This window comes from Schistocerca gregaria, chromosome 4 (genome assembly GCF_023897955.1).
Source record: "Schistocerca gregaria isolate iqSchGreg1 chromosome 4, iqSchGreg1.2, whole genome shotgun sequence".
NCBI classification, from domain to species: domain Eukaryota; kingdom Metazoa; phylum Arthropoda; class Insecta; order Orthoptera; family Acrididae; genus Schistocerca; species Schistocerca gregaria.
In genome coordinates, this window is record NC_064923.1 from 511500937 (window position 1) to 511524910 (window position 23974).

A 23974-nucleotide genomic window follows, 5' to 3' on the forward strand; every position below is an offset into this window, starting at 1 on the left:
GACGTACTTGTAACTCTAATTTTTGGGCGCGTAAGCGGTTATTAGAGAGTCAAGCTTTGGTCGTCATGTTAAAAAGACGCAAATTGTAGTCAGTTTATGAAATGTGAACTTTAACAGTAACAAGTATTGTAACCTCCCCACAAAATATATTCCGTAACCTCCCAACAGTAAAAACAATAATTATTTATATCATTCACATTTAGTGTAACCTCCCCACAAAAAATATTCCGTAACCTCCCAACAGTAAAAACAATATAAATAATATTCTCATTTAGGGTAACTACCCAACAGTGAAAATATGTATAGCATTGACATTTAGCGTAACCTACCAACAGATAAATTCCGTAACCTACCAATAATACAATGTGACTAACCTCTCAATAAAATTGTCGCTCACTTATAACCTTTCAATAATGACTGTGAATTTACAATGGAAAATTTAGGACGTCAGCAGTGCTGCGTCATGACGCTGAAAATTCCTTCTGAATAAATTGAAAAATCGTACCTCAATTAGGTCGCCGGATAACGCCTATATATCTGCTCCTATAAGAAATTTTTCTGGCACAGCTCTGTGCAATGCTGACCGATAGATTTGTCATGTATAAAAAGAAACAACTGATTTTTCCTTTCAACAATCGGGATGACCAAGGATTTGAGAAATTAGTAAATTCTTTAAATTGAAATGAATGATTGCCAAAAGTTACTTTTTATGAGAAAGATTATTATTAAGAGATTTTTTTTAAAATGTTTACATGGGCCCTGATATAACAATACTACATATGCTGCATTTACCTTATAATATAACGCTCAGGCTCCGCCATCGCTCCACCACGACCGGCCCAGCCAACACGATACACCAGACTGCTCGCTACTACTACACAATTCCTACTGCAAACAACACTGCTCTCTGGTCTGAAATTCTCTTATACCTTACATATCGCAGGCAGCGCGTGAGCAATCCATCGAAATTACATCTGCTCGAGTGCGCTAGCAACAAACTCATGGACCTCTTACAGTATGTTTTATATCGTGAAGTGATGTTTTGGAACGAGTTACGTGATATTGTAACAAAAGTAATAAAAAAGAAATGTAACTTAAATTCGGAGTGCTGATTACTTTTTTACATCACCATTGTCCTAACTTGCAAAAGTTAAATCTTCAAGAATGGTTTATGAAACACATCTATAAAACTTTTGAATATCGCAGAATAACACCTAGGCCTCTTTGCATCCGAGCTTGGAATCATCATTACCTACATTTTCGACGATTGAGCCATGAGTTCACAACGAGACCAGCGTGGGAATCACGAAAAGATGAGTGCCTAGTTTATCCATTATTTTAAGAAATGACTTTATTAACTGTGCTTTAATGGCACCTGCCACATAATATAAATTTGTTGTTGCCCGAAAATGCAATATTTAGCAGCGCGAGCTACACTACAATTATAATTATTTTTCTACCTTTGTTGTGGTAGGGTTGTTAGAACCCTCAGCAGGTAAAGTCATGGCGCCCGCCTTCTGGGACTCAAAAGGAGTTATTTGTTTGATGGCCTCCTCCGCGGTACTACGATCAACTCGGAAGTGTATTGTGCTACCGTCCTGAAGTTTCAGAAACTACTTCATTGTGTTCATCGGCACAAAAATGCAAATGAACTTTCCTTTCCAGGACAATGCAAGGCCTCATGCATGCCTTCGCACCCGAAACGGCCTCATAAAGCCTCATTGGACTGGTCTTCGTCATCCACCCGACAGCCGGAAGTGGCATCTTCCAACTTCATCTGTTTGACCCAACGAAGGATGCACTTTGCAGGAAGTAGTACGTAGATGACAGGGTCGGATGGGGGGGGGGGGGGGTTATTGGTGCAACAAGACGTTGGCTGCGTCATTGACCAGGAGAGTGGCATCATGCCGGCATGTAGGCCCTCCAAGCAAGGTTGCGAAAGGCCATCAGATTGAATGGAGATTATGTTGAAAAATTGGGTTTTGAAGCCAAAAGAGTGAGGAACAGTATGGCGTACTGGAATCCTGAATAAAACGAACCTCTTTTCAGAAAAAGAGAGTGTTGCATTACTGATTGAACGCACCTCGTAATTATACACTGCTGCTGTTGCGCGGTACATGGAATTATTCAGCTTAGCTTTGTATGCAATCAAACATTTAATGTAGATCGACTTATACGACAGAATTACATGCTTGATCAGCCATAACCCACTTAAACCCGCAGGACATACAGAAGTTCATGGACGAGGCCGAGCATGGAGTGGTTCTCTTCACGTTTGGCTCAACAATCCGGCCAGAAGCTATGCCCGAGGAGGTGACGGCGGCAATGGCGGCAGCCTTCGCTGAGCTGCCGCAGCGTGTGCTTTGGAAGGGGAACCCGGGTGGCGTCCCCAACCTTAGCCCCAACGTCATGATGCGCAGATGGCTGCCACAGATAGACGTCCTTCGTAAGTACACAAATACCAAACGCAAACAATATCTGTTGTGAAGCCATCGTACAACTGTCTCAAGATTCAATACAGAGAATGTTACGCTACCGGTTGTCAAATATGTGATATTTTTAGTACAGCATGTTTCGGTACTATGTTATCCCATTAACAAAGGCTACAAAACGTGGAAACTAATCAATAAATCACAGTACGATACGTACTAACCACCATATAAAAATATTTATATCATCCTGACTATAACATAACCCAAAGCTTCTTTGTCATCAGGCACAAGAAAAAGTAAAAGTCGAGCAGCAAATATGCATTTCATGTTGGCCTATTGTGTTAAGTTATGTTACGTTAACCGGGGACCTAGAAATGACGGAGAGGCTCCGTCCCCGCCGCAGCCGCAGTGGTCCACAACCCCACGACGACTATCGCAGCCGCCTTCACCCCTCCGCCGCCCCACACCGAACCCAGGGTTATTGTGCGGTTCGGTCCCCGGTGTACCCCCCCCCCCCCCCCCCGGAACGTCTCACACCAGACGAGTGTAGCCCCTATGTTTGCGTGGTAGAGTAACGGTGTTGTACGCGTACGTGGAGAACTTGTTTGCGCAGCAATCGCCGACATAGTGTAGCTGAGACGGAATAAGGGGAACCCATCCCGCATTCGCCAAGGCAAATGGAAAACCGCCTAAAAACCATCCACAGACTGACCGGCTCACCGGACCGCGACACAGATCCGCCGGGAGGATTCGTGCCGGGGTCCGGCGCTCCTTCCCGCCCGGAAAGTGGCCTGTTATACTTGTTATACTCTCAAAACACAGCTGTAAACTGAAGGTAGCCGTTTTCACCTACGATGGTTGCCCAGAAAGTAATACACCGCATTTTTTTTCTTCAGCAATTCTGTACTGAGTATAATGAGAATTACACACACAGAAGAATGGTGTTTTACCTACACACCCTATTTTTCCACGTAATCCCGTTATACTGCCTTCCTACAGCGCGAAGCAAGGGAGTGTATGCCCTGTCGGCACCAGTCCTTGTCGTCATGTCGGAACCAGTGCTTCACTTTGAGAATCACCTCCTCATCGTCCTCAAAATGTCTTCCACGAGTGACACCCTTTAACGGCCAAAACAAGTGGAACTACGAGGGGGCTAGGTCAGGGTTGTAGGGTGAATGGAGAAACACTGTCCTACCCTGTTTTGCGATGCGTTCAGCAGACCTCAGACTTCTGTAGCGCCGAGCTTTATCGTGACGCACAAAACAACTCCTGGGTTGCTGTGGCGCCGAAGTCGCCGGAAGCGCGTCTTGAGTTTTGTTAATGTGTTGACATATGCTTCTGAATTAATGGTACCGCCTCTTGGCATCACATGAATGAGACTAACACCTTCGCAGTCCCAGAACAGCCGCGCGGGGTTAGCCGAGCGGTCTTGGGCGCTACAGTCCTGGACTGTGCGGCTGGCGCCGGTGGAGGTTCGAGTTCTGCCTCGGGCATGGGTGTATGTGTTTGTCCTTAGGATAATTTAGGTTAAGTAGTGTGTTAAGTCCTATAAGGTTTCACACACATTTGAACATTTTTGAGTCCCAGAACACGGTGATCGTCGCCTTACCGACGGAAGCAGCTGCTTTGAATTTTTCGTTCTGTGCCGAGTGGGAAGGCGCCATTTCATCGACTGTCGTTTTATTTTGGGCTCAAAATGGTGAACCCAGATCTCATCACCTGACACAACCCGGGACAAGAAGGCCTCCTCCTCAGCTTCAAAACGTTGCAACAAAGCAAGGAAAAAGTTTTTTTTTGTGTGCGATTTGTGATCCACAGTTGGATCCCCAGTGACCCATCTTGCACACACTTTTGAATATCCAAGAGTGCGAATAATTGCATCCACACCTCATCTGCTGATTGACAGATGCACCGCCAAGTGCCGAGTCGTAATGCGTCTGTACTCGCGAATGACAACATCAGCTCGCTGCAACATGTCGGGTTTGACAGCCGTGGATGGTCTCCCCGACTGCTGCAAATCGTGGAGCTCCGCCGAACGGAATTCTGATGACCTCACCCTCCGTGCCCAGTGACTAACTACTTCTCTCGACAGCAGATGCTCCATAGACTTTGCAGAAGCGTTTGTGAATATTCGCTACAGGTCCTTTCTCTGCAGTGAGAAATGAAATGGCGGCAATTTACTTGTAACGTACATCACCTACAGACGCCATTTTGACACTGTGCTGCAGCTACGCTATTTGTTGGAAGCGACGGAAACTTATCGCACTTACTCATGAGACTTCAAATAATACATACGGAACGTTTCGCATTCGTAGCGTTGTTTTCGGCTGAGAAAAGAAAATGCGGTGCATTACTTTCTGGGGAACCCTCGTACCAAAGAACGTACTTTCCTGCAGCGCATACGTCACGGCCCTCGACGATGCTACTGTCTATCGTAAGATCTATGAACGTTATACGCCAAGACCCAACAAGTTCTAAAAACCAATTGCTTTGTTGCATAGCGCTCATTTAGATAAAATGGCCAATAGGAAACATAAAATTAACGCCGCTAATTGGAAGTTGCTGACTGCTTCCCAAAGGGAACATCGCTAAATCGGGCCAAGAAATGCCTCTTGCGCATTTCTGTTTTCTCATTTAAGACGCGGACGCATTCATTTCTTAAAGACCAAAAACTTTGGAAAACGACTACCCTTTATCCCCAAAGTGCAATGTTGTCTGTGAAGTTACCCAGTGAATGCTCCTTGCTCTTGAATTGCTTCACCAGCGCCAACGAATCATTCTCTTTCTTATTGTGCTCTTTAAACCTTACTTTAAAGTTCTTTTCCAGTTTGCCCTCAGCACTTAATTTCATAACCATGACACTTTATTTCATTAATGCGCGGTTTTTTGGAATATACATTAAAATTGCTACACCACGATTATGACTTGCTACAGACGCGAAACTTAACGGACAGGAAGAAGATGGTGTGATATGCAAATGATTAGCTTTTCAGAGCATTCGCACAAGGTTGGCGCCGGTGGCGACGCGTACAACGAGCTGACATAAGGAAAACTTCCAACCGATTTCTCATACACAAACAGCAGTTGACCGGCGTTGCCTGGTGAAACGTTGTTGTGATGCCTCGTGTAACGAGGAGAAATGCGAACCATCACGTTTCCGACTTTGGTAAAGTTCAGATTGTAGCGTATCGCTCTTGCGGTTTATCGTATCGCGACATTGCTGATCGGGTTGGTCGAGATCCAATGACTGTTACCAGAATATGGAATCGGTGGATTCAGGAGGGTAATGCGGAACGCCGTGCTAGATCCCAACGGCCTCGTATCTCTAGCAGTCGAGATGACAGGCATCTTATCAGCATGGCTGTAACGGATCGTGCAGCCACGTCTCTATCCCTGAGTCAACAGATGGTGACGTTTACAAGACAACACCCATCTGCACGAAGAGTTCGACCACGTTTGCAGCAGCATGGACTATCAGGTCGGAGACCATGTCTGCGGTTACCGTTGACGCTGCATCACAGCCAGGAGCGCCTACGATTGTGTACTCAACGACGAACCTGGGCGCACGAATGGCAAAGCGTCATTTTTTCCGACGAATCCAGGTTCTGATTACAGCATCATGATGGTCGCATCCGTGTTTGGCGACATCGCGGTGAACGCACATTGGAAGCGTGTATTCGTCACCGCCGTACTTGCGTATCAACCGCAGTGATGGTATGGGATGACATTGGTTACAAGTCTCGGTCACCTCTTGTTCGCATTGACGGCACTTTGAACAGTGGACAATACATTTCAGTTGTGTTACGACCCGTGGTTCTACCCTTCCTTCGATCCCTACGAAACCCTACATTTCAGCAGGATAATGCACGACCCCATGTTGCAGGTCCTCTATGGGCGTTTCTGGATACAAAAAATGTTCGACTGCTGCCCTGGCCAGCACGTTCTCCAGACCTCTGACCAATTGAAAACGTCTGGTCAATGGTGGCCGAGCAACTGGCTTGTCACAATACGCCAGTCAGTACTCTTGATGAACTGTGGTATCGTGTTGAAGCTGCATGGGCAGCTGTACCTATACAAGCCATCCACGCTCTGTTTGACCCAATGCCCAGCCGTATCAAGGCCGTTATTACGGCCGGATGTGGTTGTTCTGGGTACTTATTTCTCGCCGGGGCTTTGAGTCAAACAGACCTTGGATGGCGGGTACAGGTACAGCTGCCCATGCAGCTTCAACACGATACCACAGTTCATCAAGAATAGTGACTGGCGTATTGCGACGAGCCAGTTGCTCGGCCACCATTGACCAGACATTTTCAATTGATGAGAGATCTGGAGAATGTATCCAGAAAAGCCCGTACAGGACCTGTAACATGCGGTCGTGCATTATTCTGTAGTAATGTAGGGTTTCGCAGAGATAGAATGAAGGGTAGAGCCACGGGTAGTAACACATCTGAAATGTAACGTCCACTGGTCAAAGTGCCGTCAGTGCAAACAAGAGGTGACCGAGACGTGTAACCAATGGCATCCCATACCAACACGCCGGGTGGTACGCCAGTATGGCGGTGACGAATACAGGGTTCCAGTGTGCGTTCACCGCGATGACGCCAAACACGGATGCGACCATCATGATGCTGTCAACAGAACCTGGATTCATCCGAAAAAAAATAACGTTTTGCCATTCGTTCACCCAGGTTCGTCGTTGAGTACACTATCGCAGGCAATCCTGTCTGTGATGCAACGACAAGGGTAACCGAAGCCATGGTCTCTGAGCTGATAGTCCATGATGCTGCAAACGTCGTCGAACTGTTCGTGCAGATGGTTGTTGTCTTGCAAACGTCCCCATCTGTTGACTCAGGGATCGAGACGTGGCTTCACGATCTGTTACATTCATACGGATAAGATACCTGTCATCTCGACTGCTAATGATACGAGGCCTTTGGGATCCAGCACGGCGTTCCGTATTATCCTCCTGAACACACCGATTCCACATACTGCTAACAGTCATTGGATCTCGACCAACGCGAACATCAGTGTCGCGATACTATAAACCGCAAGAGCGATACGCTACAATAAAACCTTTATCAAAGTCGGAAACATGATGGTACGCATTCCTCCTCCTAACACGAGGCATCACAACAACGCTTCACCAGGCAACGCCGGTCAACTGCATTTTGTGTATGAGAAATCGATTGGAAACTTCCCTCATCTCAGCACGTTGTAGGTGTCGCCACCGGCGCCATCCTTGTGTGAATGCTCTGAAAAACTAATCATTTGCATATCACAGCATCTTCTTCCTGTCGTTTACATTTCGCGTCTGTAGCACGTCATCTTCGTGGTGTAGCAAATTTAATGGCCTGTAGTGTAGAAACGAAATATGGAGAGCTGATTTCAAATTAGGAAGGATTGGTAATTAGATATTCGAATTTTTTTCAATATTATGCCTCGTGTGGCTGTAAAATAACCACACTGGTGCTATCACAGAGTAAGTACTCATGCGCCAAAGGTAAACAGCCAATAGCTGTGAAGCGTCAAGCCTTCTCAGTGGAATGCTGCGTCTCTGGTGTTTGTAGAGAAACCAGTGTGGCCTTCGTTTTTGTAAGAGTTGTTACTTTATTTTGCCGGATAAATGATAAGTGTAATAACAGAGCAGTGAACTGTCGTTTAGTTTCACACTAAACTTGGAAAAACTGCTACTGAAACCTATCGTTTAGCAAGAGACGTGTATGGCTAGAGCTGTTTATCACATACGCGAGATTTGAGTGATTCAAGATTTTCCAAGATTGTGGAGTTGACGTTGAAGATGACTCCGCCGGGGCCGCCATTCAACAACAAAAACGGATGAAAATGTCGGAAAAGTAGGTAGTCTGTTTCGATATGGCCATGTTTGAGCATTTGATCGGTTGTTGAAACTGTAGAAATGGACAAAGAGCGGGCAAGACAAAGTGTATGTAACAAATTTAACGTGAAAAAAATGTGTGCCAAAATGATGTCGAAAATTATCACGATCGAACAAGAAGCAGCTCATGCAAACGTTTTTTTTTTTTTTTTTTTTTTTACTGGCACTGTGCCCCAATGAAAATAATCCTAATTTCTTTCACATACGTTCCAAAAACTAACCGTCAATCCAAGCACTGGAAGACCAACATCGCCGAGAGCGAAAGAAGCTCGCATGAGCAAATCAAGATTCAAAGCGATGATAATTATTGTTTTCAGATAATCATGGAATTGTGTATCTTCACTGGGCTTCTAAAGTCAAACTATTGACCTATATTAATATTTTGATGTCGTTGGTCAACTCCTTGAGAAAATATGAAAAAAACACCAGAATTGTGGAAGAACAAGTCATGGGTTCTACATCAACACAGCGCACCGGCTCATTCTGAATTATCTGGTCAAGAGGTTTCTAGCATACAGAAGCAGCCGGTTGTTTAGAACACTCACCTCATTCGCTTGATGCAGCGCCATGTTGACCTAGTAGATAGTGTCGGAAGTTTCATGCGGCTTTTCACGGATGATGCTGTAGTATACAGAGAAGTTGCAGCATTACAAAATTGCAGCGACACGCAGGAAGGTCTGCAGCGGATAGGCACTTGGTGCAGGGAGTAGCAACTGACCCTTAATATAAATGCAATGTATTGCGAATACATAGAACGAAGGATCCTTTATTGTATGATTATATGATAGCGGAACAAACTCTGGTAGCAGTGACTTCTGTTAAATAGCTGGGAGTATGCGTGCGGAACGATTTGAAGTGGAATGATCATATAAAATTAATTGTTGGTGAGGCGGGTGTCAGGTTGAGATTCATTGGGAGAGTCCTTAGAAAATGTAGTCCATCAAAAAGGGGTGTGGCCTACAAAACACTCGTTCGACCTATACTTGAGTATTGCTCATCAGTGTGGGGTCCGTACCAGGTCGGGTTGATACAGTAGATACAGAAGATCCAAAGAAGAGCGGCGCGTTTCGTCCCAGGGTTATTTGGTAAGCGTGATAGCGTTACGGAGATGTTTAGCAAACACAAGTGGCAGACTCTGCATGAGTGGCGCTCTGCATCGCGGTGTAGCTTGCTGTCCAGGTTTCGAGAGGGTGCGTTTCTTGATGAGGTATCGAATATATTGCTTCCCCCTACTTATACCTCCCAAGGAGATCACGAATGTAAAATTAGAGAGATTCGAGCGGGCACGGAGACTTTCCGGCAGTCGTTCTTCCCGCAAACCATACTCGACTGGAAGAGGAAAGGGAGGTAATGTCAGTGGCACGTAAAGTGCCTTCCGCCACACACCGGTGGGTGGCTTGCGGAGTATAAATGTATATGTGCCTTTTTTCTATTCCCCAAGGTGAAATCTACATTAAAAGGGACACAATTTCAGTCCGCTGATGCAGTGAAAGGAAAAGCGGCAAGAGTCATCAAGGAGTTATCAGAGGAAGAATTCCAGCACTGTTTCCATCAATAGAAAATTCTCATCGAGTGTTGTAGGGATTGAAGAAGGGAGTATACTGAGGGTGACAATAACAAAATATGTATGTGTTTGAAATAATATGTTTTATAGCAAAAGACCTGTTCTTTTATAGCCACACCTCACATTACAGTCAGCGCAGATCAGAATGCACACATGCACAGTGCACATGGCCACTCAATCATTTATTAGTACTAAATAAAAAAGTACAACGAGCTTTCAGTTCATATTACGAAGGTGCGTGACAATCGTCATTTACTCGTTAAGCATCAGAAATTTAAGGCATTGGCAAAGCACTTTGGCTCCAAAGGTAGATTTTGATACGCTTACAAATGCATAGGGGCGCAAGTTCCCAGTAGGCGAACAAGCAACAGAACTCAAACACGTAAACTTTTTGTTGCTTTCTTAGGTCACCCCGGGATTCGAGTCTTCATGACGCATGGCGGCCAGCTGGGAGTCATAGAGGCGGTGTACAACGCCGTTCCCATGGTAACGATTCCGCTCTTCGCCGACCAGCACAGGAACAGCATAGCCTTGGTCGACAAGGGCGTCGCGGTGCTGTTACCCCTCCTCGAAGCCACAGAGGAACGCATCTTGTCCGCGTTGCGACAAGTGCTGAACGACCCTGGGTAAGGCCAGAAACGTGCATTCATCAAGATATTTGCTTTATTCATATCACTACAACTGCCAGAAAACATTTCAGGATCCACACTGTAAACTTCATACGCTAAGTGAACCTCTACGTATGAGTCTAGTGTTGCTTCTCTCATCACATGCTGAGACCACTACCAGTAAAGGAATGTTTTTGGAATTCATGAAAACGAACTTTCTTCAATGCTGTCGACACTAATGGAATGCACTGTCATGAAAGAAGACGAGAGCTGTTTTCACTGTCAAATACGTTAAGGCTTTCGGTAGCCGAACAGCTCTCACTAGCCACCTTAGTGAAGCAGGTCGGTTCCAAACAAATTCATCGTAATATTTTCCCAATATCTCACGTACAGTGTTTCATGAAAATCCAGCACAATCTGTGGGTAACCAAGTCTTATGTTTTAAATGAAGATAAAGAATGTGTTTGTACAGGGTGATTTTGCCAACTGGGTACAAAGTGCAAGAAACGAACACTGAAAGGATAAGGAGCAACAAAAAATCAACATCTACATTATTACTGTGCAATTACACTTAAGTGCCTTGCACAGGGTTCTTTGCACTAGCTTTGCACTAGCTTCCGACTTAAGTCTGTGTGTACGAGCTCCGATTCCTCTTGTTTTGTTACGATGATCATTTCTCCCTATGTAGATTGGAGAAAATACTTTCACATTCTAAAGAGAAAGCTGGTCATTGAAATTTTGTGAGGACATCTCGTCGCAATCACAAACGCCTTTATTTTAACGATTGCCACCCCAGCTCACTTATCATGTCAGTGATACCGTTTATATTTACTAAACATCTCATACCGCACAGCAATAGCAGACAACGGACAAGCGTAGTGTAGACAGTGTAATGTTCTACCAATAAAACGCAGTGTTTGGTTTGCGTTCCCTACAACATTTTCTATGTGATCGTTCCAATTTAGGTTGTTCGTAACTGTAATTCCTAGGTATTTATTTGAATTGACAGCTTTTAAATTTGTATAATTTATCGTGTAACCCAAATATATCGGATATATTTTCGTACTCATGTGGACGTGCTCACACTGTTCCTTATTCAGACACAACTGCCTCTATTCGCAAAGTGCAGATATTATCCCTAAGTCATTTTGCCTTTGGTTTTGATCTTCTAATGACTTTACTATGTGATCAATGACAGCATCATCAGCAAACATGCTAAGAGAGCGGTCACATTGTCTCCTAAATCGTTTATACAGTTTAGGAACAGTAGAGGAAGTAAAACACTTTCCTTAAGAACGCCGTAAATCACTTCTGTTTCACTCGTTTATTTTCCACCGATTACCACATTTGTACGTGGTTGATATGTACGGGGCTGTTGTATCAGCATACTTTGAATTGCTCCCGACAGAAATGACAGGAAATCACGAATCCAGCTGTACTAGTGAACTGACAGTCCTTAAGCATGCAATATGATTAGAAGTATCTTGTGAGGAACGGTGTCAAACGTCTTCTGAAAATGTAGAAATATAGAATCAATTTAGGATCTCTTGTCGATAGCACTCACTACTTCGTCCGAATAAAGAGCTAGTTGTGTTTCGCAGGAATATATTTCCTGAACCAGTGCTCTGGGCCAATAGGCCGCTTTCTTGAAGGTAATTTATGATGTTCAGTATATGTTCCACAATCCTACTGCACAGTCACCCTAAGAACGAAAAAAACACATACCTTAACACCACCTCCTCCATACTTCGCTGTTGGCGCTACGCACGATGACAGGTAACGTTCTTCAGGCATTCGCCAAACGCAAGACCTTCCATCAGATTGCCGCAGGGTATAGCGTGATTCTTTATTCAAAGTCACTCGTTTCCAGTGATACACTATCCAGTGGCGTCTTTCTTTACGCCACCTGAATCATCGCTTAGCACTGACCACAGAAACGTAATGAGAATATCTGGATCACTGTCCTTTATTTTTTTAACTCCTTACGCACACGGACTGTTGGTAGCACTTTGGAGCTCCCGTGTAATACTTTCCACGGATGTCATATAATTTTTACATCTACCCTCTGCAGTGCTCCACGACCCATGTCGGTCGGGCGGTGAGGTCTGCCTGTTCTTGGTTTACCTCAGGTTGTTCCTTTGCGTTTCCATTCCTCAGTCACATCTCCAGTTCTCTTCTTGGGTAGCTTTAGAATGGTTCAAATATCCGTGATGTTATTGTTACTCAGGTGACATCCAGCGCCTAGTCCACATTCGAAGTGTTCCGCATTACAAATCGGTGTCCAGATACTATTGATGCTACACGCTGGAAACAACCGATTGGAAATTGATGACCCTTAGCTCCTAGGGAAACGATCCAGTCAACAGACAGAAAAACGACCGCGAACATGTAACAAGGACGGAGTGCCCGAATGTACCGGAAGATGAAATGGGAAACAACCGAAAAATATTTCTGGGGCCCGAGTAGTGTTCCGAGGCTCTAACATCAGTCACATGCATAATACTATATTCTAGAGGCTAAGACGATAACATTCTTTCTAATAATAACAACATAATACTACAAGCCTCATTTATAATTTTTACAAATATCGCTGAACCATGCTCACTTAACCTGCAAAGCAGATTGCAGAAGAGATAACCTACACCTGGATAATCGGGAGTTTGCGATGTGTGAACTACGGTTGTCGTTCTTGATCTGTGGTACCATGACACCACCAGTAACTTGTATAAGTGATCCACGGTTGAATACAATCCTGGAAATTGAAATAAGAACACCGTGAATTCATTGTCCCAGGAAGGGGAAACTTTATTGACACATTCCTGGGGTCAGATACATCACATGATCACACTGACAGAACCACAGGAACATAGACACAGGCAACAGAGAATGCAAAATGTCGGCAGTAGTACAGTGTATATCCACCTTTCGCAGCAATGCAGGCTGCTATTCTCCCATGGAGACGATCGTAGAGATGCTGGATGTAGTCCTGTGGAACGGCTTGCCATGCCATTTCCACCTGGCGCCTCAGTTGGACCAGCGTTCGTGCTGGACGTGCAGACCGCGTGAGACGACGCTTCATCCAGTCCCAAACATGCTCAATGGGGGACAGATCCGGAGATCTTACTGGCCAGGGTAGTTGACTTACACCTTCTAGAGCACGTTGGGTGGCACGGGATACATGTGGAATTGCATTGTCCTGTTGGAACAGCAAGTTCCCTTGCCGGTCTAGGAATGGTAGAACGATGGGTTCGATGACGGTTTGGATGTACCGTGCACTATTCAGTGTCCCCTCGACGATCACCAGAGGTGTACGGCCAGTGTAGGAGATCGTTCCCCACACCTTAATGCCGGGTGTTGGCCCTGTGTGCCTCGGTCGTATGCAGTCCTGATTGTGGCGCTCACCTGCACGGCGCCAAACACGCATACGACCATCATTGGCACCAAGGCAGAAGCGACTCTCATCGCTGAAGACGACACGTCTCCATTCGTCCCTCCATTCACGCCTGTCGCGACACCACTGGAGGCGGGCTGCACGATGTTGGGGCGTGAGCGGAAGACGGCCTAACGGTGTGCGGGACCGTAGCCCAGCTTCATGGAGACGGTTGCGAATGGTCCTCGCCGATACCCCAGGAGCAACAGTGTCCCTAATTTGCTGGGAAGTGGCGGTGCGGTCCCCTACGGCACTGCGTAGGATCCTACGGTCTTGGCGTGCATCCGTGCGTCGCTGCGGTCCGGTCCCAGGTCGACGGGCACGTGCACCTTCCGCCGACCACTGGCGACAACATCGATGTACTGTGGAGACCTCACGCCCCATGTGTTGAGCAATTCGGCGCTACGTCCACCCGGCCTCCCGCATGCCCACTATACGCCCTCGCTCAAAGTCCGTCAACTGCACATACGATTCACGTCCACGCTGTCGCGGCATGCTACCAGTGTTAAAGACTGCGACGGAGCTCCGTATGCCACGGCAAACTGGCTGACACTGACGGCGGCGGTGCACAAATTCTGCGCAGCTAGCGCCATTCGACGGCCAACACCGCGGTTCCTGGTGTGTCCGCTGTGCCGTGCGTGTGATCATTGCTTGTACAGCCCTCTCGCAGTGTCCGGAGCAAGTATGGTGGGTCTGACACACCGGTGTCAATGTGTTCTTTTTTTCCATTTCCAGGAATGTAGAATCGCTAATACTACTACGAGGGGCGTTCGATAAGTAATCCAACAAATTTCTTTTTCTCGGAAAATTTCGGTTTTAAAAAAATGCCGAATTTATTGTGAGAGATTGTGGAATATTCCCGCTTCGTTCCCTATAGTTTCATGAAGTTGCGATATGTGGTGGGGCTATACGTAACCTTCAAAATGGCGTCTATAACGGAGACACGTTCCAAGGAGAGAGCTGTCGCTGAGTTTCTTTTGGCGGAAAATCAGAGCATCGTAGATATTCGTAGGCGCTTGCAGAATGTCTGCTGAGACCTGGATGTGAACAAAAGAACTTTGAGTCATTGGGGGAGGCGTCTGTTATCATCGCAACAAGGTCGTGCAGACCTGTCCGATCTCCCGTGTGCCGGCCGGCTGCACACAGATGTGACGCCTGCGTTTTGGAACGTGCGGACACTCTCATTCGAGGCGATCGACAGTTCACTAACACCTCCCTGAATAACTGAACGTCTCTTTTGGTAGCGCTGACACACTCGTCAACCATTTGGCGTATCAGAGGTGTGTGCCCGCTTCCGACGTCCATCTGTTTACGGAGGAGAAGGAAGAGATAAGTGTTTATCATCCCACCGACAACGAGGTCATTAGAGACGGAGCACAAGCTCGTATTAAGGAAGGATGGGGAAGGAAATCGGCCTTGCCCTTGCAAGGGAACATTCGTGGCATTTGCATGAAGAAATCTAGGGAAATCACGGAAAACCTAATTCAGGATGGCCAGACGCGGGTTTCAATGGTCGTCCTCCCAAATGCGAGCGCAGTGTGCCAACCACTCCACATCTGTTTGCCCCAATACGGGGAGCAGAATGTGGTTGGTGGGGAGGTTACTGATTAACAAGACGTTGACTCCGATGTCGGCCGGTAGAGTGGTGACATGAGGGCACACATGACCATCCAGAAGGCAAACGTTAGGCCGCCGCATTGAATGGAGACTAGGTTGAAAAATAATGTTTTGTAGCGAAGAATGATTCGTCCACGGGACTCAGAGGGCCATAGACACGGGTTCCCAGGTAGATGCCGTATTTCTTGACTTCCGCAAGGCGTTCGATACAGTTCCCCACAGTCGTTTAATGAACAAAGTAAGAGCACATGGACTATCAGACCAATTGTATGATTGGATTGAAGAGTTCCTAGATAGCAGAACGCAGCATGTCATTCTCAATGGAGAGAAGTCTTCTGAAGTAAGAGTGATTTCAGGTGTGCCGCAGGGGAGTGTCGTAGAACCGTTGCTATTCACAATATACATAAATGACCTTGTGGATAACATCGGAAGTTTAGTGAGGTTTTTTGCGGATGATGCTGTGGTATATCGAGAGGCTTTAACAATGGAAAATAGTACTGAAATGCAGGAGGATCTGCAGAGAATTGAAGCATGGTGCAGGCAATTGAATCTCAATGTAGACAAGAGTAATGTGCTGCGAATACATAGAAAGATAGATCCCTTATCATTTAGCTACAATATAGCAGGTCAGCAATTGGAAGCAGTTAATTCCATAAATTATCTGGGAGTAGGCATTATGAGTGATTTAAAATGGAATGATCATATAAAGTTGATCGTCGGTAAAGAGATTCACTGGAAGAATCCTAAGGAAATGCAATCCGAAAACAAAGGAAGTAGGTTACAGTACGCTTGTTCGCCCACTGCTTGAATACTGCTCAGCAGTGTGGGATCCGCACCAGATAGAGTTGATAGAAGAGAGAGAGAAGATCCAACGGAGTTCAGCGTGCTTCGTTACGGGATCATTTAGTAATCGCAAAAGCGTTGCGGAGATGATAGATAAACTCCATTGGAAGACTCTGCAGGAGAGACGCTCAGTAGCTCGGTACGGGCTTTTGTTAAAGTTTCGAGAACATACCTTCACCGAAGAGTCACGCAGTATATTGCTCCCTCCTACGTATATCTCGCGAAGAGACCATAAGGATAAAATCAGAGGTTAGAGCCCACATAGAGGCATACTGACAATCTTTCTTTCTACGAACAATACGAGACTGGAATAGAAGGGAGAACCGATAGAGGTACTCAAGGTACCCTCCGCCACACACCGTCAGGTGGCTTGCGGAGTATGGATGTAGATGTAGATGTTATATGGTGTACTGGATTCCTGAATAAAACCAACCTGTTTTCAGAAAAAAATATGTGTTAAAGGTCCGTCGTAAATCGGCGTAAGTCAGTCGATATAATTCTCTTGGTGTTTTGACGATTGGTATACGACGTATTGCCGTCCCGAGTGCGAGACTTGAGCGTGTGACTGTCGGACAGGTACAAGGAGCGCGCCGAGGAGCTGTCGCGCGCCTTCAGAGACTGGCGGACGTCGCCCCTGGAGACGGCCGTCTTCTGGTCGGAGTACGTGCTGCGCCACGGCGGCGCCCCCCACCTGCGCTCTGCGGCGGTGGATGCGCCGCTCGCCCAGTACCTGCTGCTCGACGTGCTGGCTGCTGCCGTGGTAGCAGTCGCCTCCCTCCTGCTGTGCTGCCGCCTCCTCACCAGGAGAGTTACCACACTGTGCAGGGGCTCTCCCGACAAGCTGAAGGCCCACTAGCTCCACCACACCAACCAGTGCTCGTGTGAACCGCAAGGCGATTTTGTTGGACGAGAGTGTGTCGCCTTCTGGACATTTCTGTCGCCAGTCATTCGTCGTTTTTTCTCACTCACTTTGGATATACCGCGGGGATACGTTGACATAAGTCCTTCTTTTATAAATTTACGATTTTCACCATTTGTAGTCGTTTTAGAACTGCGTTTCTCTTCTTTCCATCACCAGGTTTCTTTATGGCACTCTCATACTCAATCATTATCCTCTTAAGGGATTAATTTCATAACTCAGCCGAAATTTTGCTGAAATCTACCCAGATTCAGGTATTTCACTGTCGATGTGTAATTTTAAGGTTGCTGAAATGCCGTCTTATCCATCTAGACAGGCTGTCGCTGTCTTAAACTAAAAATGAAGTTACAAATTATTATGTTAACCTATTGTTCAGTGAGTGCAGGCGTCCGAAAAGTTTTAGCCTTGTGTTTTTTAATCTGTTTCTGTGGAAATGTTTGTTCTTTCTCTTGTTGCAGGTGTTTTCGTTATTCTTCTTTGGCCACTTAATTTTCATTTCATATTTTTTTCACGTTTTCAACTACTCTCATCCACACAATATCTCTTGCTTAATTACCGCTTCAGTACATTTGGCCGTAGCCGTTTTATGTTAGTTTGTGCAGACCCTTCTTAACCTTTCGTTATTGATTATGCCCTCTAGTCCGATGGATTGGATCCGCTCATTTACGAATTTAAATTTGTCAATTCTCTCTTCCTTTCCTCACTGTGCTCTTGTCCTCGGTACATAAATTCAACATATTTAATTTATAGTCTCGTTTTCGCCGTAACTCCATCAATAGTTTCTGTAGTACTATTTGTGGCTCTTTTTTCCTTCTTATTGCTTCTCCCCAGTATCTTAAGAGTTTATGCAGCTTTTAAAAAGCACTGTTGAAGGACCATTACTGTGAGGAACTCCAGTTCTAACTTCGGACGGCTCACTAACTGTTACAGCCCTACTTGTGAGCGTATTTTTCTCTTTTTTTGTTTTTCTGTCTATACTTATTTATTTTTGCATCAGAAATATCGTTTCATAAATAGAATAATCACCTTGCATCAGGTATTCTCCGCCTCTGCTCAGTCATTAATTGAAACGGTGAACAAAAGAAATACGTGAAAATTATTAAGTACTAATACAGGACCCTCTGTTTTTCACCAATGCAGTGTTCAACTGTATTTGTGTCGTGTGGGTGTCCTCATGTGTTGTTGTACTGTCTACTGTTGCTCTGTTGTATTTCTTTTTTATGGTTGGTTACTGGAATTAAAGTAAGGAAGATGTTGAAATCTGGTGCCAGATCATAGCATACTCCTCTCAAATTGCGCGAAAATGGCCACCAATTTTAAGGCCTTCCAGCGCATGGACGTTTCACCGTACGCATGTTCACATGCCTTCAGTCTACAAAGCAGGATGTTTCCCAACACTTTGTTGCTCAAGAGCTGTACATGCGTTAAGTACTTTGGATGAAAATTTTACCTGTCACCAAGATTAGAGCAACCTACCTCAGTGTCAGCGCCACAAAAGCGCCGCAACAGTCATATTGGCTAGACAGAGAGGATGCACAACATGTTTGATCATTTACCCATGTGCACAACAGCAATCTTGTGTTCCATAAGGGAAGTGTTACAAGTCTGTAACTTAGAAACAACATTATACACAAGTAGCGGACAACAGTAGCTCATACAGAACAACGCAATGTGTCTGGGATAGTTTTCAGATGGTTAAATAAACCAAGTCAATCATGACGTGATGTATTACATTAATCTGTAGCAGAAAACTCATTATTGCTACTAGAGCTGTAAATAAAGCTTATTGTATCTTTTTCGTTGTTTTATTTATATATCTTCCAACGTACTTCCCAAACTATTGAAACCCCTAAAATCTAATTTCAATTTAAAAAATACTTAGGTTTTGGTTAGTTTGAAGCGACAACTTGAGTGAATCACATCTGAATGAAGTAAATGTATTGATTTCTTCTTCAAATTTAAAAATTTGTTTACAGGGAATCATGATGGTAAAAGAGCAGTGTGTACGTGTGAAGAAGAATGAGTGGTAAACTGGAACGTTGAAACGCTTCGTGTAGGCATGCTCGAATAGTGCACTGCAGGGACGCAGTCCACACCACTGGTCAAACATTCGTTTACAAAAGTCACTCCAGCCTTTGCAAGATATGTGTCTTACAATTCCCGCTGATTATTTATTGACTTTGAGGAAGTTCGATCAGGGTTGCCAAATTAGCGGAATTTTCGCTAAATTTGGCGGATTTTACACACTGTCAGCGGGTGAAATTTTGCATTTAGCGGTCAACGGATTTTTTAACGGATTTGTGGAATGATTTCTGCAACAATATTTTTTTCCGTTTCATTCAGTCTTTTCATTATACAATTTGAAATCGTATTTAGCGCGAAAAATCCTAAACTGGCAACAATATGGCTCCAGCTATCTGTTAATAATTCGGCAATACGAGAGAAGGAAAGCTGCTACTCACCATATAGCGGAGATGCTGAGCCGCGATAGGCACAATAAAAAGATTCACACAATCATAGCTTTCCGCCATTAAGGCTTTTGTAAGTAGTAGACACACATACATACACGCACACAGCCACTCACGCAAGCACAACTTGCGCACACATCTGCAGTCTCTGAGAGCTGAAACTACACTCGTACTTTTATTGAGCCTGTCGCGGCTCAGCATCTCCGCTATATGGTGAGTAGCACCTTTTCTTCTCTCGTATTGTTGCATTCCATCCTGGATTTTCCATTGTTTGATCTTAATAATCTGTTTTCGATATAGTGTTTCCCCTGCCTCAACACAACAGAGCAATCCTTTCCAAGTCTTAGTTTTTTGCTTTTGGCATTGCAGTTACAAGTTCCGTGGACCGAAGTCGGTGCAGTGCATAGTGTTGAATTGTTATGTATATGGTGCAGTTAATCGCGTTAGTGATTTTCTTTACTTTTTTATTAGTTGTCTCATCAAAAGGTCAAAGCAAAAGGACAAAAATACACTCGAAAGTTTAGAAAAGAGTGGCTTAGTAGTAAACAGTTGAAAGACTGGCATTTTGAGATTCCCGCTGATCCTTCTAGTGTGCGATGTCCATTTTTCCAGTGCAATTCTAATTCGCGTCTGTCAGATTTATATTATCATTCAAAAAGCAAAAAGCTGCGGCACCTGTTTCTTCGCAGGGTCAGTTGAAACTAGATGCACCTGTAGCTAGGCAGTCCAATGAAGTTTCCGTTGCAGAAGCTGCATTATGTTTATTTGTGGCTAACCATTCCGCAATAAAATGTGTGGATCACCTCTGGTGCCTTTCAAAATAGTGTTTTATAGCTGCTGACCACGTCTCTCAGATGCGTTTCCATAGAAGCAAGTGTAGTGGTGTGATTGAAAACATTCTTTACCCACATTTCAAGGCCAGTCTGAAAGAGGACATGGGTGACGGATATTTCAGTGTACTTTTGGATGAATCTACAGACATCAGTGCCACTAAATTGTTAGCTGCGTGTGTGCTACGCATTTCTGAGGCCGAAGGTCGCATTGTTTCCACATTCTTGGGAATGGTAGAGTTAGAGGAAGGTAACGCAGCGGCAGTAACCAATGGTTTGAAACCTTTGCTTAACGAGTACGGCTTGAACATTCATTTAATGCGGGGTTTGGATACTAACAATGCAGCAGTTTTGGTAGGCATCAATAATGGTGTGTACCAGAATTTGAAAGGAGAAGTTCCTCATCTTGTCTTAATTCCTCGTGTCTGTCATTCCTTGAAGCTGGCGGTATCTTCTGCCGCAGCTGAAACTTTGCCCCGGAATTTGGAATTTTTGTTGTCAGGAAGGTATTCTTGGTTTTCCAAGTCTTCATCTCGTTATTCAGTGCAATACATGACGTAGCTAAACCATTGAAAATAGTTCAGAAGTGCAACACACAATGGATGTGTATTTTAGAGACTGATTCTCGTGCTTTGTCTCAATGGCTTGATCTAAAAACTCACTTTGCTATAGCAGCGCTTAATGAGAAGTGCTACACTGCCCAAAGCCTCTATAATATGTACAGTGATGACGTCAACAAAATTTATCTTACTTTTGTGAAACCTTATTTGGAAGAATGTCAGCTGTAAACAAGGAATTTCAGCCAAATTCTGCAGACCAATCACGGCTCCTAAATAATGTTGTTTTACTTATCAATGGGCTCGTAAGGAGAGCTGTTGTGCCACGGTATAGAGGCGATCTTTCAACAGCAGATGTTCGCAAATATACAGTACGTTGGCAAGAATATAGTTAGGTCATGAAGTCAAAGTCTTGCTGCAGGATAAGAATACTTCCAACAAAATTTCATCTAAGTTTGAGAATGCTGTAAGGAAAATATGTGAATATTTCCTTGTTTCCCTTGCTTCTGAGTTGCAACGCCGCTTGCCCCAAAATGTGAAAGTGTTGCAAAAAGTATTCTTAATTGTTCCAAGAGAATGCTTGACAGTGTTAAAAGAACCGATAATATCGCTGGCTAAGGAAATGGGCTTATCAGACAGTACAGTAACAGAAACTGAATTTCATTGCTCCAAGCTCACTAATGTCCAATGAAAACAATTCAGCAATACTGCGCCGTTCTGGAATGAAAGTAGGTCACACAGAGATGCCAGCGGCTTAAATCCTTTCCAAGAACTCTCATATCTGTCTATTATGCTTTTGGTTTTACCATGGTCCAATGCAGAGGTGGGAAGGGCCTTTAGCCAACTAAATTTGATAAAAATGTCCCTCCGGAACAGACTAACTACTATTATGGTGAACGGCATAATTACAATAAGAGCTGGTCTTAATCGTGTTGATAAGTGCTGTCACGAATGTTCTCCTAGAAATCGGCACCATGAGAGCATATGTCCCAGGGATATCTCCACTAGCTCCCAGTACTTCAGCAGACAACCTACTGCAGGATGAGGAGGTAAATGAAATACTGTGGCTTGAACTACATTAACGTGGTGAGTGGAACCTGAACTTAGTAAAGTTCCTAGTAGTAGTAGTAATAATAATAATAATAATAATAATAATAATAATAATAATAATAATAATAATTTCTTTGTAAGTTATCAGTGCATTGAAATTTCGTTTTTAGGAGGGTAAATTACAATAATAATCATTTAGCGTAATTTTAACTTCAGTTTAGCGGAATAAATTTTTCTATGTTGGCAATGCTGCGTACGATAAATACGATTTTAAGAACCATCATGAACTGTTTATTTTCTTTCATCTTATGCAGTGTGTGTAGTGCCTTCATTTTCCTCGATGCGCCTATAGTTCCACAGTCAAGGTTATCTGTCTTTCTACACCAACTCTAAAAACTTCCTTGAACTATTTACTAATTTCGTTATTAGTTCACTTAATGCACTCTTGATCGTAAAAATTTTTCTCCATGCTTATCGAGACTCCATTCCAAAACTCCCCATCGCAAACCCTTCAGATTTATTGGTAAGGGATCCCAGTGGACAAACCGTCAAAAACTGAACACACATCAAGCATGAAAACAAGAAGTTGTGCTGAACTGTCAAAAAGAAGATAATCTAGTGAACTATCCGAAAACAACCAAGTCTAATATAAAACAGCCGTGAAGAAGCTGGTATCGAGGTTATGGGGTTACGGTGTAGGACCGCAAAGCGGCCGAGCCGTGGTCACACCTCCTTCGTGCCGGTTTTTTTTCCGCTGTTCGCTATATTGAGATTTGTGTCTGTGTTGTGGTGTAACATCCGTTTACAACAGCGACGTGTAAGGAAGGGTCGTAAAATGACGATTCTGCACAACTACTGTTGTAGCAGCCGAGCCATGTCACCGGCTGTGCGGCCCCTCCCACCGGAGGTTAGAGTCCTCCCTCGAGCATGGGTGTGTGTTGTTCTTAGCATAAGTTAGTGTACAAGTCTATGGAGCGATGACCTCAGCAGTTTGTTGCCTTAGGAATTCACACACATTTAAACATTTTAGAAGCCGAAAGGAAGCGGCTTTCGAATGGGAACGGCAAACGTTTGATGACAAGTCAACCCAATCCTCCGCCGGAAAACACGTCTGGTGCATCACACACGGCTTTAGCGACAGTACGTGTGTCATATGATAGGAATCCCTTATCGACACACCTAATTTGTACGAGTGGTAAGTGACTGCCTGATATAGCTATTCGTACGAATGCGATTGTGATTACTCCCAAGGAACTGATAAAAACATAATAGTTTTTCGCATAAGCTGCAACAAATGTATGCACCAGTTTCACAGTCACGCAGTTTCTCTATGCTCTGTCAGAACATATGTTTTTAGCGTTTTGAAGTTCCGTTCCGTTCCGTTTTGGAAGTCTTGACTGTTGAATTCCTTTGTTGTAACAAAGTTCACACGCGTTTATTTGTTGTTTTCATTTCTGTGAGACGTCTATGTGGTATCTCGCCTGCTCTCGATATTCATCACATTTACTTGCGACAGTAAGGCATTCTTACTACTTGGTTCATATTCTATAAGCAATATATAGTATGACAACTGCCAAGATTATAGAACGAGAACAAACATTTCAATGACTGGAAGGGTAGGTTCATAACATGGTGAAAATAAATAAACGGCACGTCACGAGGGAGCTTTGAACACCGCTCGCCCGCTTGGCAGTCCAATCTTTTTTTTCCCTCCACCTTGACCACTTACCCACATGTCGTTTCTGTTTGAATCTACTCTTGAT

At 44.4% G+C, this 23974-nt stretch overlaps 1 protein-coding gene across 2 annotated transcripts in view; it reads left to right on the top strand.

The window, feature by feature from the left end:
- The window catches only part of LOC126267528 (UDP-glucosyltransferase 2-like), a 650607-nt gene extending 631505 nt beyond the window's left edge, over positions 1-19102 (top strand). The window contains exons 4-7 of one of the 2 annotated variants that reach the window (XR_007549015.1): positions 2224-2446; positions 10296-10515; positions 16964-18502; positions 18585-19102. Coding sequence is in view for 1 of the 2 variants with exons in the window: in XM_049972829.1 (XP_049828786.1) it covers positions 2224-2446; positions 10296-10515; positions 16964-17243 (723 nt within the window). In the remaining variant the exon portion in view is untranslated. Of the gene's footprint in view, positions 1-2223; positions 2447-10295; positions 10516-16963 lie in introns of both variants that reach the window. The other variant, XM_049972829.1, reaches the window with a different exon arrangement.
- Positions 19103-23974: the final 4872 nt, after the last annotated feature.